Here is a 17077-nt window from a genome sequence, read left to right as displayed (position 1 = left end):
AAACCCCCCCCCCCCCCCAAAAGTAGGGTAATAGAAAAACAGGATGTCGGGTGACCCAACGGTGATTTTCCCTGGAACCACTGTCATTGGTTGAAATTACTGTACTGTAATCTTTTTTCTATCACGAGACCAGCTGACCTCGAAAAAAAAAAGAAGAACAAGAAGCTTGGGCCGAAAGATGGCCCAAGCTGCAATTGGAGCTGGACCCGGCTACTATTCCAAGTTCAACGTATACTAATAATATATGTGTGCTCCGTACTATAACTCTACTAACGACGAACTATCATTTGGCTTTTCTATCTCCTGACTCTCTCTCTGCATAGTTCCAGGGGCATTCCGGGAGAGAAAAAATAAATAAAAATAAAAACAAGAAAAATCACACACCGGTAATTGGGAACTAGACCGAGCGGTTGGAAAGCCATATACAACATACATCACAGAAAGCTATTCGGCCCGGAAAATCCATCGGAATTGAAAGGGGGCTCCCGTTCCACTTCCATTCTTTCGAGGATCTCGATGCCAAAGTGTACGGTGCAGGGATCCCTTGGCATGTGAGTCGAAGCTATCTCAGCCGACGCCCAGGTCGGGACAATCATTGGGATTCCAGCCGTAGTCCCGTCCATGCAGTTGTACCAGACCTGGGCCGGCAGATGAACGCCGACCCGGCATCCACAACTAGATGTATCAGAAAAGGGAAGCCAATAGAACATCAAAAGCAAAAAAAAAGGAGAGAGAAACCCGTTCAAAGTGGAAAAGGGACCCGTCTTAAATCAAAGGGGTTTAGGAATGTTCCTGCCACAAGCACCCGAGTCAGGTACTAAAAAAGAGAAAAAGGACGTTCCCTCGAGTGAACTTGGCCCCTGCACTGTAGGGATGCACCTGTCTCAAAAGGTTAACGTTGAGGAGCTACCAGGCTACTTGCACGGTCCATTTACCGTGTACCGCTTGGTATTGGTATTGGTATTTACCTGGTATTTCGAGTGTTTTCGTTGTTTTTGACAACATTCTATCATTTATCCACCAGCATTTTAACGTCTGCGAAATAACATACAACAGTTGTAGTATGTTGTATATCAATTTGTATATTACAATTCTAATCTATGAGATATATAGAATATATAGAATATAGTACAGCTCTGTATATCTACATATGTGTAGTATAGATCTAAACTATGAGCTTCCCCTCATCGACGTCACCAGACTCAGAGCAGGTGACCATGGCTTGTGGATCGGAATCGCCACAGTTTGGTTCGAGCTGTCATGCGACTCTGCGCAGTTAATCTTCTTGACACGAGGGAGAGAAAAAAAAATGACGCCCCCTCAGCAGGGGTCTGACGCCGTCAACTTGAAAGAGAAGGGGAAAAAAAAAGAGGAATCCATGTCATATCCAGAACCATGCACCGGTACAACCGTGACTACAGATCTACGCTCGGGATTCCGAAGTGTCCATCGGCTCTCGGCAAACAATACATCTATTTGCTGACTCTGACTGATTGATCAAACCTGTCCTTTGGGGATCAGAGTGGATTCAATTCAAGATTCATAAGAGACCTTGAAACCCACATATAACCGAGCCTTCGACGTTCATACTGTATACACCCTCAACAATGTATAAAATTGTACAATGCACATACCAGTGGCACTTTTGTTTCACGGACCCGGGATGAGGAGCCGGGTGTGTTCCTGGCAAAAGCAACACTTCCCGGCCGGCGCTGGCATGATGTTTAAAATGTCGATGCATATGCACGGGAGGAAACTGGTGGAATGTCCCAATAGTGCACCATCGGCATGTACGGATCGTAAAAAAGCATGGAGGCAAGGAACGTCATTCCGTTCTTTGGTCTCTCTGTCAGACACGTGGGTTATCTCTCAGCAAAATAGAGAAGAAATATATAGGGTATACAAAATAGCTCCTCATTCACGTCTGCCCAGGTTGAAATTGGAATTGCCCCCATATATCGTACCCGAGGAATTCGGGAATCCAAGCAAATATGCGAATCATCTTGGAGGCTATTGGTTCAATCTCGAAATTGGGTCCAGTTTTGCCCTTACTTGGCTAGATCTGCCATGTTCATGGCGATCCAAATCTACCGATCTGTACAAAAAGCACACATTGTATCTATTCACATTCATCCCATAATCTGGAGCATTTAACGAATATCCATACTGATTGGGGGTCAATGGATTATACGATTGCATGATTCTCGGTACTATCGTTTGAAACTGTGCCAACCTACTAGTATATCCCCAGCCAGAAATTAGGTACCCTATGAACCTTGGGCAAGATCTCCATGGGACAAGCAGAAATAAACACACAACGACCGCCGATTATGAGGTCAGAAATTGCCCAAATCTACCAATGAATCCTATCAAGAGAATGAATTCGCCTTGTGGACACCCTACCCACATTCATTTCCAAAGGACATTATGTTCAAGAGAACAACACTCCCGTACTGTAGGTATATTATCCTAGAGATCTGTCAATTGGGCCGAGACACTCGGACCCCTCTAAACTGTAATTTCCTTTTCCTTTTCAGTTTTGATTCGTCTATAATATCATCCCGGGTCAGCCATTTATCCGGGACATACAGTACATCCCTAGGCGCATCCCAGGCCTCGAATATAACTGGCCAGTTTCTTATGTAGTGAAGCCAGTAAGAGATTTACCAAAGGGACAAGCCCTAAAAAGAGGGTTGAACGGGGAATATGATGTCACTGGGGTCTGATAATCAGTGTCCGAACACCGACTATCAACCGCGGAACTTCCAATCGCGAGGCAGCAATCAGACCCAGCCACACTCGAAGCAGGGAACTGGGTGACTATGGCCCATCAAAAGACTTCATAACTAACGGATTTAAGTATTTAGACTGGGGTATGGAGTAAGTGGCTGAGGATCCCACATGCCATATTGGGCGAGAAAGTACCATAGCACTTTCTATGCCTAAACTGACATACAACATTTCATGTATGTTGTACATGCACCCTGTGTTTCATTTCCTATTACTGAACACACACACCCCCACCCCACAATAACCCGTATCGTTTTCGAGAGCGAAACATGGCAGACCCAACATATAAATGAATCCACTTTACCGAGAAACTTTGTCCAATTGAGTGGAGAAATGAAGCAGAAACGGTTCCATTCTAGGAGATGCATAAGGCCACTGCTGCACTCCGGAGTATTCTACCAATTGCATGAGTTGCTCCAGTGCCCACAGCATATAGTGGAGCAATGTTGTATGGTTGATTCATTTGATTTGTTGGGTCTTGGAAGATATGCCGTCGTTCGTCCCGGTCACCGCTTTGGGTATGTACGGGCATTATCCGGGATGATTTTCCTCTCCGCTTTGATGTGTGTGTGTCTGGGCGAGGGCTTGTTTTGATATCTTTGTATTTGGAGTCAATTTTGGAAAATAGGCATTGTCTTTATTTGATATGTTAACCAGAAGGATTCATAATTTTTTTTTTTTAAAAAGTGAGACCTATGTTCAATGGCTTGGCTTTTGTGGCAGTCTCATGACATATACATTGAATATCCACTTGGACAAAGACCTGACTTTTGTACATCCTTTCACCGGCAAACCCTTTAAAAAGAAAAAAAATATAAAGACAGATTACAATTAAACAGTTACAACTGATTCAACTTAATCAAAACTTGTTTTACATTGGCCCGTCTATGATGCGAAAAACATAACCAGAGCTATCTGCAGGCGCAGCCATGCATCCCAGACCTGGCAATCCCATAGACCCAAAACATGGCCATGCAAGGAAATGAACCGGAAAGATAGCGTGGAGACACAAGATATCAGACCACGAGCCAAACAGAGATGCAGCATCAGGTGGTAATGGAAAAGGAAATCAAAGAACCGGAGTGTGAATCTATACAAAAAAAAATGGTGGAATCTCCATGGCGCCAAACAATTGGCCACCTGCACCAGCAACCCAAATTCAAGAGGATATACCGAGGACGAGAGACAACATATGTCATTTCAGACATGGAGAGTGAAGAACTACTAAAACATGGGAGGCGAAAGGGTTATTATCTCGGGTGATGCGAGAGGAGAGCTTTAGAAGGGAGGAGGGATCATGCTGGCAGGGTCAACCTTGTCCTGCTGCTCCATGACATCCTCACCAGCAAGCTCAAGGGAGACGGCAAGACCGAGCTTAGCTGTTTGCTAGAAGGAAAAAAAAAAAGAAATTAGTATTGAGGTTATGATGAGAAAGTTTTATGGATGTCGCTTACCTTGGCTTGGTCGATCTCACCAGCGAAGGAGAGAGAGATGGGCATGGCAATGCGCTTCTCAAGGAGGCAGCTGACCTTACCGGTGCTGTCAACCTGGGCGCGGAACGAAGAGGCACGGAAGTCGTACTTGGCACCAATGGCAGTGGTACCGTCACGAGCAGGGCCACCCATCATAAGAGTAGCGGGAGAGGGCTGAAGTTGGAGGTTCATGTCAATACCAGCCTCAACACGCTCGGATAGCTTGCGCCAGTAAGTGGCGTTGAAAGTGCCTTGGGCCTGCAGCTGAGCGGTACCAATCCAGTCATCACCCTTATATTTGGCGGAGTAGGAAAGAGCAGTCTCGGGGCGAGCGGTGATGCTCTGGCGTTGCCAGATAGCCTCGAAACCAAGAGCGAGGCTGGGGGTGATAGACTGCAGGTAGCTGCCGACGAAGATACCGGTGAGACCACCCTCGAGGCAAGAGGGGTTGAAGGCCTTGAGGGACGCGGAGAAGTCACGACCAGTGTAGTCGTTGTCGATCTGGACCAAGCCCTGGGTACCACCATTCATGATCTGAGCATTGGTCTTGGTGACAAGGGCCTGGTTCCAGCGGTAGTTGGCGACGGCGGCGAGCGCACCATCACTTCCGTAGTTACCTTGCATAAACACCTATCGGATAACGATATATTAGATACTGATAATCGCAGTGATCGGCACATGGGTCGTATTGGATGGTTGTTCTTACCCTGGGGCTTCCGTACATGGCGGAGAAAGCATATGGAGGCAAGTTTCCGGTTGAGCCCATAGAGAAGGCGTGCGACACACGGAAGAGAGGGGACATGCCGAAGACCTTGGTCAGGTCTGCTCGGAGACCGGAGAACATGAAGTTGGTCAAGAGAACATCCTTCTGCACTTCCCTGGCGAGGTTGTCGACAGTGCCGGGGTTGGGCAGGTTGAGCAAGGCCCTTCGGTCGGAGAACGAGGAGTATGCATCGTTAACGGCTGCGGCAGCAGGGTTCTCTGTGAGAAAGGAGAGGGATGATAGGTAATCGGCCATTTTGGTTGAAATCTGATATTTGACGAATATATTAGGTGTCGTCACGCGTGTTAGTCGGTCTCAGTTGACACTCGGAGGAAAAAACAAATAATTGGGAATAAAAGGGATTGAGGCCAGCCCGAGGATCTAGGACGAACAAACGTCTCAGATGACCTTGATAAAATAGTGTAAAAAGGGCTGGATCTGATGCGCTCAGGAGTGTAGGGGAAGCAATTCAAGACTTTCCAAGCTGTGAAAAATGCTAGTCACCTGCCTCGGCGTCTTTGGTTGCTGTCGTTCGCCGGGATATTACATAAGCATCGGGCTTTCCCGGTCCAAGGCACAAACTGGGGGGAGGTATTGGGGGTTATTAAGGGTGATTAAGGGTGATTGGGAGTGGTTGGGGTGTTATAACCTGATATTAATTGATCTTCGAACTGCTTTTTTCTTCTCATCTTATGTGGTGTTGAATTTTGCCTAAATCGGTTTTTGTTTGGACTGCTTTGCATATTGCAGCCTGAAAAGCAAGGCAACAAAAGCCAATGATCTGCACCTGATATCTGGGCCTTGATCGTTTACCTATACCGCCTCTCAGGTACCCTTCCTTGTTCCTTGCTTTCTTTCTTCACTATCCTACCATCAGGTTGACGTGACTTGAAGTACTTCTGATCTATCTTAGGACTACCTATTGATAACCCTGACACGTTTAATACTGTACCTTTTGGTATCTTGTTATCTCAAGGTTGCGTCACCTCGCCATCCCACCATGGACACCTTACTGTAAGCTTGCCTTTCCCGCTTCATAGTTTCATACTTTCTCCTATGAAACCTGCTTTGTGTGTGGCTGTTGCTTGACAGCACTAGCAAAAAGAAGAAAAAGAAACGAGCAATGTCTCCTGTCTAGTCTTTCGAGAGGCTGAAGAGTGAAGCCTGAGTGGATTTGAACTGACATCATATAGCACCGCTGAGATCGTGGCCAACTCTCCACGATTCCGCCGTAAGTCGTCAATCTTTGTCGATGCAATTCATGACTTGCCGGAAAAAGCCGATTTGGCTCCAGCCCAGCTGTACAGCACCGAATCTGGTCGGCTTTTCCATTCGGGCCGCATTGTGATCATCACCGTCGGCTTGCCTGCCAGAGGCAAAACGTATGATACTTTATACATTAACATTAGTATTACGCAGTGGACTAATTTTTAAACCCATGACAGACATATCTCAGTAGCTTTGGCACGATACCTGCGATGGTATGCTTTACTTCTATGATTTGCGCATTCCTAGAGGCATGCTGATGCATTGATAGGCTCGGTGTCAAAACCAGAATCTTCCATCTGGGCGACTATCGTCGTGCCACAATCCCATTTGGCGAGGATATGCCAGATGATTATTTCTATGTCAATGGTAGGCAAGGTGTCCTGGTTCACCTGAGTGACCATAATTGACATCTCTGCTTAGCGACTGCCAAGTCCGTTCTGTTACGCCAAAAGATTGTGAGAAAGTGCCGAGAAGACATCTATCACTTTTTGAACCATGAAAATGGTCAAATAGCGATATATGATGCCGTCAACCCGCTAGCCTCAGGACGGCGCTCCCTCGCTAAGGAGTTTGCAAAGCATGATATTGAGGTAAGTCAGAATTGATCGTTTGAATATTTGTACAATAGACTAATCATTGATGTCTTGTTTTACCAGACCCTGTTCATTGAGTCTTGGTGTGACGATGAACACATCATTGAAGAGAATGTTCGTAGAGTCAAGATATCCTCCCCTGATGTGAGTCTTACGTATATCTTGGCATTCAAAGAAAAATCTAACAATCACGGCCAGTACGTCTCATGGAAATCAGAAGATGCCGTGAAGCATTACTTGAACCGTATCTCCTCTCGCATCCCCCAATTCCAGACCATGGAGGAGAAGGACCTGAACTACATCAAGGTACGCGTAATTGGTTTTGTCGCATTGCCATTACTCACCAAATACAGATGATCAATGCCGGCGAGAGACTGATTGTCAACAATCGAAGCTTTGGCTACCTTTCTAACCGTATAGTTTTCTATCTTCTGAATCTCCACATCAAATCGAGACGCACGTACTTTGCCCGGGTAGGTCATCTACTGTTCTTATTCCTACAATGCAAAACCTAACATTCTATCTAGGCTGGCGTTTCGCTAGATGCAGATTCATACAAAGCCGATGCTTCGTTGTCAGAACAGGGAGAAGACTACGCCAAGAAAATGACCGCACGTCTACTAGCTCACCGAGAAGAAGAAAAGCAAGCAATGATTGAGCGAGGAGAGACTGGCTATGAGTCGAGGCCTTTGAAGGTCTGGACTTCCACACGGCGCAGGACAGTGGAAACCGCGAAATACCTCCATGAAAACGGATATAAAATCCGCCAGAGGTCTCAATTGAGCCAACTGAACCCTGGTGTCTGTGAGAAGATGTCTGAGAATCACATCCGAGCAGAGTTTGGGGACGAGGTTGCTAAGCACGAGCTTGATCCTTATCACCACCGTTATCCCCGGGCAGAGGCAAGTCTTAACCCCAACCCCCCGAAATGTGTAGCTGCTGACCCTTTCTACTAGTCATACCATGACTTGGCTGTTCGCCTCGAGCCAATTATCCTTGAATTGGAGAGGGAGCAAACTGACCTCCTCATCATTGCACACGAAAGTGTTTTAAGGGTTTTGTATGGCTATCTCATGGCCTGCAATGCCGCAGACATTCCGTTCCTTGAGTTCCCTCGCGATGAAATCATTGAGGTAAATTGGACTTTGGATGAGATTCATATCTATGGTTAATTGACACTATTCCAGATCGTCCCCGAGAGCTATCAGAACGAGGCACAGCGGATCCATATACCCGATCTTCCCGCAGAGATTATCCCGGACTCTCCAGAGGACTTGAAGATCCCAGTGCCCCCAAGTGGAGTGGTATCACCGACGCAAGGGCTTGGTACTCCAGAAGGTCAAGCAACCCCACATAGTGGTCATCGAACACCCAGTGGAATCCGAACACCGCGTGAGCGCGAACGGATCTCACAACAGCATGTTGAAGATGTGGTCTAGGTAAACGTCCACACTAGTACGCTTCACCTGGCAATACCATCCATATGTTGCTCTCGAATTCCTCCAGCCAAAGTTTGAATCAAGTTTGTTTCTCGTCTTAGTTGCGTTGATAGCACCAATACAATCCATCATGTTTAACCGCCGTGCAAAGTTGAGACAAAAACAATGTTATCTCCTTGTTGAAGTTCATATGTCTCTTCGCCTTCGAGTTCCCAATCGGCATCGTTGATGAGGACGAGAATGCCCGGTCGTCTGTTAAAATTATTAATACTTTTTGAATCAAACTTCGAAGTCATGTTGACATACACATTGTCTTCCATGATGAACATGTCTATCCTCTGATCCTTCATGAGATTGTCGACGAGGTATTTAAGTAGGTATGAAATATTTGGCCTGCTGCTGTCCTCTAAACGAGCAGGCAAAACGACCTTATGCTTGCGCTCATTCCCGAATAGCAATTCCAAGCCGCCACTATCGAGATCAGTTATTAGCAGAGGTTGATCAATTGACAGAAAGATTTGATGTACGTAAACTCGACGGTGATAGGGATGGGGAAATCTCCCTGGCCCACGTTTGAAGTATCAGCCATAGCGTCGTAGATGAAGGGAAATAAAGAGCATATAGCAATTATCTCTTTTATTGAGGACGAATGGAAAGAAATCCCAAGTCGAGTCCGTTGAAGATGGAGGGGCTGGGCGGAGACAGAACCTCTTATCGATAAGCCCCAATCTTCCCGCAATTTCTTTGCGGCTTTTCTTCAATTGATTCCCAGTACAGCAGCACAGACAGACAAAAGGGTTCATAAACCTTCATAATCCTCCATGGTCGCCGTCAAAACAGACTACATTAGTGTGGGAGGAAACCGGCATCCTGGTGCCGCAGATTGGGATGTGCAGACAGGCGTGCTCGCCTTCGGTGCGGACAACAATGTCGCCCTATGGGATCCTCTAGTAGGTTGATTGAGAACAACTGCGCATTAATAAGAAGGAAGAGCTGACACTTAGTCAAGGACAAGACTGATCGTGGTATCTATGCCCTGCTTGTTGGTCATACCGACAAAGTCAGTGTCGTTCGATTCTATACTTGCCCCGCCTCAGGAACGAGATTTATCGTCACCGGTTCCGTCGACCGCACAATACGGGTATGGCAAAAAGACAATGCCGATCCGCACAACTATGTCCTTGCGTCTACCCTTGAGGGTCACACGAGCTCAGTGAATGCGATTGCTGTCGCCGATGGGACGGATATTATCGCATCTGGAGCGGCTGATGGGACGGTTCGAATCTGGAGAATAAATGCACAGGGCGAATTGAAGTGCGAGCTACTCGAAACGATCACAATGACACCGCGGTTCTTCCCGCTATCTCTGTCATTGCAGGGGCTTGAAGGCGACTCGAACAAGCCATTGGTTTTGGCCGTTGCAGGTACAACGACCAAGGTTCAGATCTACGTCTCCGAAACCTCCATCGGCAAGCCAGAGTTCAAGCGCCGGGCTGTGCTTGCAGGACACGAAGCCTGGATTAAGGCTCTTTCGTTCACCTTGGACAAGCAGAGCAACGGTGATATCCTGTTAGCGTCTGCAAGTCAAGATAGATACATCCGTCTTTGGCGGCTGCACCGGGGTGAAGCAAGTGCTCCTGCTCCAATAGATGATACCGATCCTCTGCTTGGAGGAATGGAGCCTACGCTATCGAACAAAGCCCACGAGTTTGAGGCTGCAGGATCGAAATACTCCATTACCTTCGAAGCTCTTCTCTTTGGACATGAAGACTGGATCTATACTATTGCATGGAACCCAGATTCGAAGCGGCAGCAGCTTCTCTCGGCATCGGCTGATAATACCATCACGATTTGGGAACAGGACCAAGCATCAGGCGTTTGGATGTCCGCAGAGAGAATGGGAGAGATCAGTGTTCAGAAAGGATCTACTACGGCGACTGGTAGTGCCGGTGGCTTCTGGATTGGGCTCTGGTCGCCAGACGGTAAGCAAGTGGTGAGTCTTGGCCGGACAGGTAGCTGGAGGGTCTGGCGACATGATTCCGACGCGGATATTTGGGTACAGAAGTTCGGTATTTCGGGTCATGTGCGCTCCGCGAACGGTGTACAATGGGAGCCCACTGGAGGCTACCTGCTTTCAACCAGTTCAGACCAAACCACCCGGCTTCATGCAAAGTGGGTGCGAGGAGATACAGGGTCATGGCATGAGTTCTCTCGCCCTCAGATTCATGGGTACGATTTGAACTGTGTCGACACACTGGGTCCCTCACAGTTTGTGACTGGCGCAGAGGAGAAACTTCTGCGTGTGTTCAACGAGCCCAAACCAATTGCTAAGTTGCTCGAGAGACTCACTGGGTTCAAACAATCGAATGATGAGGACCTCCCAGACACTGCTGAAATCCCAGTGCTGGGTCTCTCGAATAAGGCACTTGGAGATGAGGCCCCAGTGGAAGAGGATGAGAAAAAAGGCCCAACTGAGGCGCCAGTCGCTTCCGCTTCGCTGGCTGCCAACCACCCGCCACTGGAGGATCAGTTGTCTCGTTACACATTGTGGCCGGAGCATGAGAAGCTCTATGGCCATGGCTATGAGATTTCAGCAGTGGCAGTGAGCCATGATCGTAAGCTCATTGCGACCGCCTGCAAGGCCAGCTCGATTGATCATGCGGTAATTCGCCTCTACGATACGTCAGACTGGCATGAGATCAAACCTTCCCTCACTGCGCACTCGTTGACCATCACGGACCTTTCATTCTCGAGTGACGATCGTTATCTTCTCAGTGTTGGACGAGATCGCCAATGGGCGGTCTTCCAGCGGAGCGACGCAGACCCAACTACGTTTACAAATCTCAGCGTAAACCCCAAGGGTCACTCTCGAATGATCCTGGGTGCAGCCTGGGCCCCAGCTACAACAGAGCATGTCTTTGCCACGGCAGGACGTGACAAATCCGTCAAGATCTGGCAGAAGTCTGAAGACACTTTCGTCTGCAAAACGACCGTGGGCCTGACATCTGCGGTCTCGGCAATTGCATTTTTGCCTGCAACATACCAAGGCACCTATATTATTGCTGTCGGCGAAGACAACGGTGTTATTTCTATCCACCGAATTGCTGCCGATACTCTCGAAGCACAGCACATCGTGACCATTGACAAAGTGGCGTCGCCCTCCAAGACAATCACTCAACTATCATGGCGACCAGTGCCGGCTGCAGAGGCGGATAACAGAAGTCAGTTTGAATTGGCGGTGGCAAGCGAGGATACGTCTACACGGATATATGCTATCTCGAACATGCTCTCATGATTTGTACAAAAGAAACAAAATGGTTCTGCCTAGGTACCTGGGTAACCCCCTTTATGAGTCATGATGGTTGAGATTCCTTTTTAACGTCCCTTTTAATTTCCCTGTAGATGCTTTGTAGATGTCTTTTTTTCTTTCAAAACTTTCGTTATAAACCCTGTGAAGACTGTCCTGATACAAAAAGTCATAGAAGCATGTGTTTGGAAAGAGGCCTGGAGCTCATGCCACGTTGAGTTACTTTATCTGCACTTACGCGGTGTCCAGCCTTGTCATGGCTCAAAATGATTTATAGATCAGCGATCAGTTCGAATCTGTATAAGCGAGGATACGTCCACACGCATGTGCTATCTCGAACATGCTCTCATGATTTGTATAAAAAGTAAAATAATCTTAGCCCCCCTTATTGAGTCATGATGGTTGAAAACTCCCAAGTGTTGAATAAATCCTCCCTGTAGATGCAGATGCCAATCCATAACCCCGTCTATGCCTTGTGGTTGAACCCAATTGTTGTTGAATGGCACGTTAAATGACTCCTGACATCAGTGCTTGCATGCAAAATCCAAAAAAATAGAGAAAACAAAATGTGTCAGATCTCTTCCAGATTATTTCTTCAGTCGTGTTTTTCCAGTCCGTAACCCCCAATACCTTCAAGCGATTGGTAGGTCTTGGCCTGATTACCACGACCATTGCGAGGACCTCTGGCCTGCATATCCTCCTTGAGCCACTTGAGAACCAGCTCTCCAAGGCGGCTATTCTCCGAAGTCCACTCGGGGACTTGCTCATGGAATGACTCAACACTACCCAGCGCCTTGACCTTACCCAAGTGCATGTGTGCCAAATGGGTAGGCCACTGGGCGAGGTTATCCAAGATATGGGTAGCATAAACAATAGTGCAGGCACGAGTCTCAGTCTCCCGCTTTAGGAAAGCCAAGAAATTGCTCCTGGACAAAAGATCCAGATCGACAGTGATTTCGTCGAGCAGCAGGATCTGCCAGGGTCGCAGCAAGCCCATGGCCAGCTGCACGCGACGGCGTTCTCCATCCGAGACGGCATGCATGCGCCAGCGCAGATCGACATCGAGAATATCGATCAGCTCGTCCCGGCGCTCTGGGTAGGCATTTCCGCCAACGGAGGCGAGCAGCGTGGGCACATCGATATCTGTGCGGACGATACTGTTCAACACCCACTCGACTCCCAGGTATGTCACGCCGTCTAGGCTATCCTTGAAAGGATCCTTGCCACCAATGGCGATGGTATTATTGGGTGCAAGGCGCTTCCCTGAGAGGAGGCGGAGGAGGGTGGTTTTCCCCGCTCCATTTGCTGTGTGTTTGGGTTAGTCTTCGAGATTAGTCTATAGTAGAGATGGGATTGACTGACCGCCGATCAGTAGAGTGCGGCTTCCAGCTGGTAGGCTCATGGATACGTTCTCCAGGCCACTGGAGCCATCTTGGAACTTGTACGAGAGGTTTTGTACCTCAATGTTTGGGAGAGTGGAATTGATATCCGCCATGACAAATGTGGGGGAAGAAAAGCACCGAGAGCACCGGGGAATTCGACGAAAGTAAAAAAAAAGTGAAAGGAAGAAGATAAAATGAGTCAGACAGGATTGTTCATTCCAATTTATCTAGACTGATTTGATGCTAGCGCTCATGTAACGATGAGACGATCTCGGGTGATGCCATGGATGAGGTAACCCGCGTGATAACCGATAACAACTTTTTTTTTTCTCCCCCACGTCGTTGCAATGAGCATCGCGGGATGCTCTCGGCTCTCCGATCTATTTGGCACGGTCAAAGAATCATGAATCCGCTCATAGCCGTCGTCGGTGCCACAGGCACAGGAAAGTCAAAGGTAGTGACTCCAAGTCCCGCCCGCATTTCCTCCGGACACTATGACTGACAGCTGTAGACAGCTTGCAGTGGACTTGGCTTCTCGATTCAATGGTGAAATCATCAATGGCGACGCTATGCAGATGTACCGCGGGTTGCCGATCATAACGAATCAGATCCCGGTAGATGAACGGAACGGCATCCCTCACCACCTCCTCAGTTGCATCGACCTAGACGCGGAAGCATGGCGCATAGGACTATTCAAGCGAGAAGCTCTACGAGCGATTGAAGACATCCGCGCCCGTGGCAAGGTCCCTATCCTTGTTGGTGGCACCCACTATTATACCCAAGCAGTATTGTTCAAGGAACAGCTCGTGGGCGAAGGAGTAGACGACGAAGGCGAGCGGGAACAGCTCACGGAGTTTAGCTCAACATCGAAGAAATGGCCGATTCTGGACTCGTCGCCTGAAGTTCTCTTGGAGAAGCTGCGCGAGGTGGATCCTGTCATGGCTGCGCGATGGCATCCGAGAGATGCACGGAAAATCCGGCGATCATTGGAAATCTATTTTCAGACAGGGCGGAAAGCCTCGGAGATTTATACAGAGCAATTCTCTCAAAAAAGAAAAGCGATAGACCAGGCGGAAGGACTGCTACGGTTCGAGAATACATTGGTGTTTTGGGTACATGCCGAGAAGGAGGTCCTCAATGCGCGCCTGGATGCGCGTGTCGATGACATGGTCAAGCAGGGCTTGATGACCGAGGCGGAGAAGATGTCGGACTACTTGCAGGAAAAAGCCTCGCAGGGGATTGAAGTTGACCAAACACGGGGAGTCTGGGTGTCCATTGGATTCAAGGAATTGGCGCCATACTTCAAGGCTATCCGGGACGGGGAAGCAAGCGAGAAAGAGATCGAAGATCTCAAAGTCACCTCTCTTGAATTAATTCGGATCGCCACACGGCAGTATGGAACTTCGCAAGTCAAATGGATCCGCAATAAACTCTGGCAAGCACTCAGAGAAGCCGGAGAGACTCGTCGTCTTTATCTTTTGGACAGTTCGAATGTCAGCGACTGGAGCAAGTGCATCACTGGGCCGTCCGAAGAGATTGTGCAACTGATGCAGCAAAACAAGCCGACTCCAGATCCCAAATCTCTTTCTCAGTTGGCAACGGCGGAGTTCGGCGCGAAGGAAGCCCAGGCCCAAATGCGTGCACAGACAGACCCAATCGGGAAGTGCTATACATGTGATGTCTGCCAGAAGACTATGGCGTCGGAAGACCAGTGGCATATTCATCTGAATAGTCATCAACATAAAAGGGGACTTAAGTCTGCGAGTAGGAGGGCACAGCGGGATGACTATTTCCGAAAGAAGGAATTGGAAGCGCAGGGGATCCAGGATCCTGAAACTGAAACTGAGCCTGGGTCATGAGTTGTTGCATTGCATAGTCAAGGATAGACTAAGGATCGTAGAAATACCCACCATTCTTCTATTATTCTGACCGGTCAGGGATGATCTTTCGTGTAAAATTCAGGTGCACGTCGTCACTAGAAAGTCTCCCCTGGGGGTTCCCTCGGACCGCATGTCGACTCGGGTTGAGCGTAAGACCAAGTGGGTGGGGGGTTGTAGTACGTTGAAACGAGAGGCCGTTGAAAGATTTCATCTCTTGGAATGATACACAAGCGATAAAGATACATTAGCACTAACTAGCATACATCAGACCTTCCAATCACAAACTTGCAGAGGTCGTCGTTGATCGCCAGGCCTTGAAAGCAGGCGAGAGAATATCGCCATGTCCTTGCTCCTCAACTTGATAGACCTCAATAACCGGAGACTTCTCCTTCTTCCGAATTCTCCACGTCCCCTCCTGATTGATGGTCTGCTTAAGCCCTGGAAGGTGTGTCAGTGCTGCTATAAAGTCACCAAAAAGAACACTCACATTCTAAGAAAGCACCAGTAAAATTGATGCAGACGTTTCCATCCCAAGACCGCCGGCCGACACTCAACACTTTTCCGGGAATACTGGCTGTGTCCAGCTCCTCTAAGCTACGGCAAATGCCATTTTCATCACGGAATCCTACGATGATCTTAGGCACACCGAGCAGGAATGATTGTGCCCAGAACTTGAGCAATTTCCGCTCATACTTTATCATGTCGCGTTCATTGCGGATCTGAGCTGATGTTTTGAGCTCAACCCAGTTAATGGGGCTTTCTTTTCGCGATGGCTTGCTGTCCCAGACTAGAAAAGAAGTTAGCATTGGGTATAGCTACGAGAAGCATGGTAAACATACTGGCATCAACCTCTCCACCGAGAATCATACGCACGTTGCCGATCCCAGTGCGAACAACGGAACAATACTGTGCTGCGTTGTTGACGACTTCGTTTTCGCGGCCTTCGATCTCTTCGCGAGTTGATTCATCCCACGTCTTTGGAAGTACAGCCAGCTTTTCGAATTTGTAGCCTAATATTGTTAATTGGTTTAGGCATATATTTGCATGAGTTGTTTCACACACCCCAATACATCATGAGTTCCTGTGGTGCCATTCCAGGTGGTGATCCTCGCTTGCGTTGGATTTCTTTCTGTTGGTTCTTATACTCGTTGTTTTCTTCGATGAATCTGGAACAAGTCAGTACCTTATATAGCACTTCTAGTAGCTAGGTATACAAACATGGTGCCCTATAATATATATTAGATAATTGAGGCTAGAAAATCTTGCTGAGATTGATATCGTACCTGGAAACAAGTTGCATTCATCTCGAACCTAGAGATAGCCCAGGGTTAGAGAAACAGCACACTATGTTGGTGAATAGATCAGGGCTACGAACCCATTCATATTATCAAAGGGAGCTGTTAGAATCTGTACATAGATGTCAAAATTTGGTTCGAAATTGGATGACAGTCCATGCTAGTCTTCAACTCAACACACCTTGGTCATCATTCCTCTCCATGTGACGATGTCTACATCACACTTCTTCTCTATTTCTTTCTCATGAGCAACAAGGGTATCAAGTAAGGCATCCAAGTGCTCATCGGGCACATCATCAAGCTTCTGGAATGTCTCATAGCCCTTGTTCAGGTCTGCGGGGAGAGCCGGCGTGTAGTAGTAGGTCATGGACGAATCGCCCAGCGAAAAACGACGCTGGTCATCATAAGAGAAACAGGCAATTTCCTAGCACCAGGTGAGCTATTTGTTTTCATTTGTTTGACATGGCGCCAGGTCTTTAGCTTACCTTTGGTCTCCGGATAGAGGTATTTGCGCGGCCGAAGCGGTGCAGGGGCTGGATATTGAAAGTAGACCGGTTCATGATGTATTTGTCGCACTATTGAGTGATGGACATGGCCGAATGAAGAAGAGCGATTGCTTCGTCCTTGATTTAGATTGTCGCGACCTAGGTAGCTCGTATAGTCGTTAGGGATGTCTGTAATGGCGTGGTATTATCGTAATATCGCCGGAAACAGTGGTCAATAGGACGAACAGGTTCCAAACAGCAAAAATTGCAGATTTCGCGTGAAAACAAAGCTGGTAGTTCCAGCTATAAAGCAACCATAAGGTATTTTGAGAAGATGACGGAGATGCCATGTTCTCCGGGCCCTGGGCGAATTGCCGCGTCCCCACCAAGTCTCATCCAACT

General features: G+C 47.9%; 7 protein-coding genes across 7 annotated transcripts; 3 read left to right on the top strand and 4 right to left on the bottom strand.

Annotated features, from left to right (window-relative positions):
* Positions 1 to 4068: 4068 nt before the first annotated feature.
* Positions 4069 to 5280, bottom strand: tom40 (TOM complex pore protein TOM40; the record flags this gene model as incomplete). The annotated part of the gene is made up of 3 exons (XM_016744671.1): positions 4069 to 4176; positions 4245 to 4892; positions 4969 to 5280. The coding sequence occupies 3 exons, from the start codon at positions 5278 to 5280 to the stop codon at positions 4069 to 4071; spliced, it is 1068 nt and encodes a 355-aa protein (XP_016600495.1).
* Positions 5281 to 6025: 745 nt separating this feature from the next.
* PEX2_074000 (bifunctional fructose-2,6-bisphosphate 2-phosphatase/6-phosphofructo-2-kinase) lies at positions 6026 to 8326 on the top strand (the record flags this gene model as incomplete). The annotated part of the gene is made up of 11 exons (XM_016744670.1): positions 6026 to 6039; positions 6219 to 6407; positions 6471 to 6506; positions 6563 to 6660; positions 6715 to 6884; positions 6951 to 7031; positions 7086 to 7193; positions 7241 to 7360; positions 7415 to 7738; positions 7844 to 8020; positions 8075 to 8326. 11 exons carry the CDS (start codon positions 6026 to 6028, stop codon positions 8324 to 8326), a joined length of 1569 nt encoding a protein of 522 aa, XP_016600494.1.
* Positions 8327 to 8460: 134 nt separating this feature from the next.
* On the bottom strand, positions 8461 to 8915 carry PEX2_073990 (ubiquitin-related modifier 1; the record flags this gene model as incomplete). The annotated part of the gene is made up of 3 exons (XM_016744669.1): positions 8461 to 8578; positions 8633 to 8797; positions 8854 to 8915. 3 exons carry the CDS (start codon positions 8913 to 8915, stop codon positions 8461 to 8463), a joined length of 345 nt encoding a protein of 114 aa, XP_016600493.1.
* Positions 8916 to 9147: 232 nt separating this feature from the next.
* On the top strand, positions 9148 to 11621 carry PEX2_073980 (Elongator subunit ELP2; the record flags this gene model as incomplete). The annotated part of the gene is made up of 2 exons (XM_016744668.1): positions 9148 to 9276; positions 9336 to 11621. 2 exons carry the CDS (start codon positions 9148 to 9150, stop codon positions 11619 to 11621), a joined length of 2415 nt encoding a protein of 804 aa, XP_016600492.1.
* A 607-nt stretch (positions 11622 to 12228) lies between these two features.
* Positions 12229 to 13128, bottom strand: PEX2_073970 (putative ABC transporter; the record flags this gene model as incomplete). Its single annotated transcript, XM_016744667.1, has 2 exons — positions 12229 to 12938; positions 12996 to 13128. 2 exons carry the CDS (start codon positions 13126 to 13128, stop codon positions 12229 to 12231), a joined length of 843 nt encoding a protein of 280 aa, XP_016600491.1.
* Positions 13129 to 13509: 381 nt separating this feature from the next.
* PEX2_073960 (tRNA dimethylallyltransferase) lies at positions 13510 to 14874 on the top strand (the record flags this gene model as incomplete). The annotated part of the gene is made up of 1 exon (XM_016744666.1): positions 13510 to 14874. The coding sequence occupies one exon, from the start codon at positions 13510 to 13512 to the stop codon at positions 14872 to 14874; it is 1365 nt and encodes a 454-aa protein (XP_016600490.1).
* Positions 14875 to 15172: 298 nt separating this feature from the next.
* Positions 15173 to 16750, bottom strand: PEX2_073950 (DXO/RAI1 family decapping nuclease; the record flags this gene model as incomplete). The annotated part of the gene is made up of 7 exons (XM_016744665.1): positions 15173 to 15333; positions 15383 to 15682; positions 15735 to 15905; positions 15958 to 16061; positions 16271 to 16302; positions 16372 to 16614; positions 16676 to 16750. 7 exons carry the CDS (start codon positions 16748 to 16750, stop codon positions 15173 to 15175), a joined length of 1086 nt encoding a protein of 361 aa, XP_016600489.1.
* Between the last annotated feature and the right edge of the window lie 327 nt (positions 16751 to 17077).

This window comes from Penicillium expansum, assembly GCF_000769745.1.
Source record: "Penicillium expansum strain MD-8 chromosome Unknown contig255, whole genome shotgun sequence".
NCBI classification, from domain to species: domain Eukaryota; kingdom Fungi; phylum Ascomycota; class Eurotiomycetes; order Eurotiales; family Aspergillaceae; genus Penicillium; species Penicillium expansum.
The sequence above is the reverse complement of the archived record's forward strand: the minus strand, read 5'-3'. Positions and strand labels throughout refer to the sequence as shown.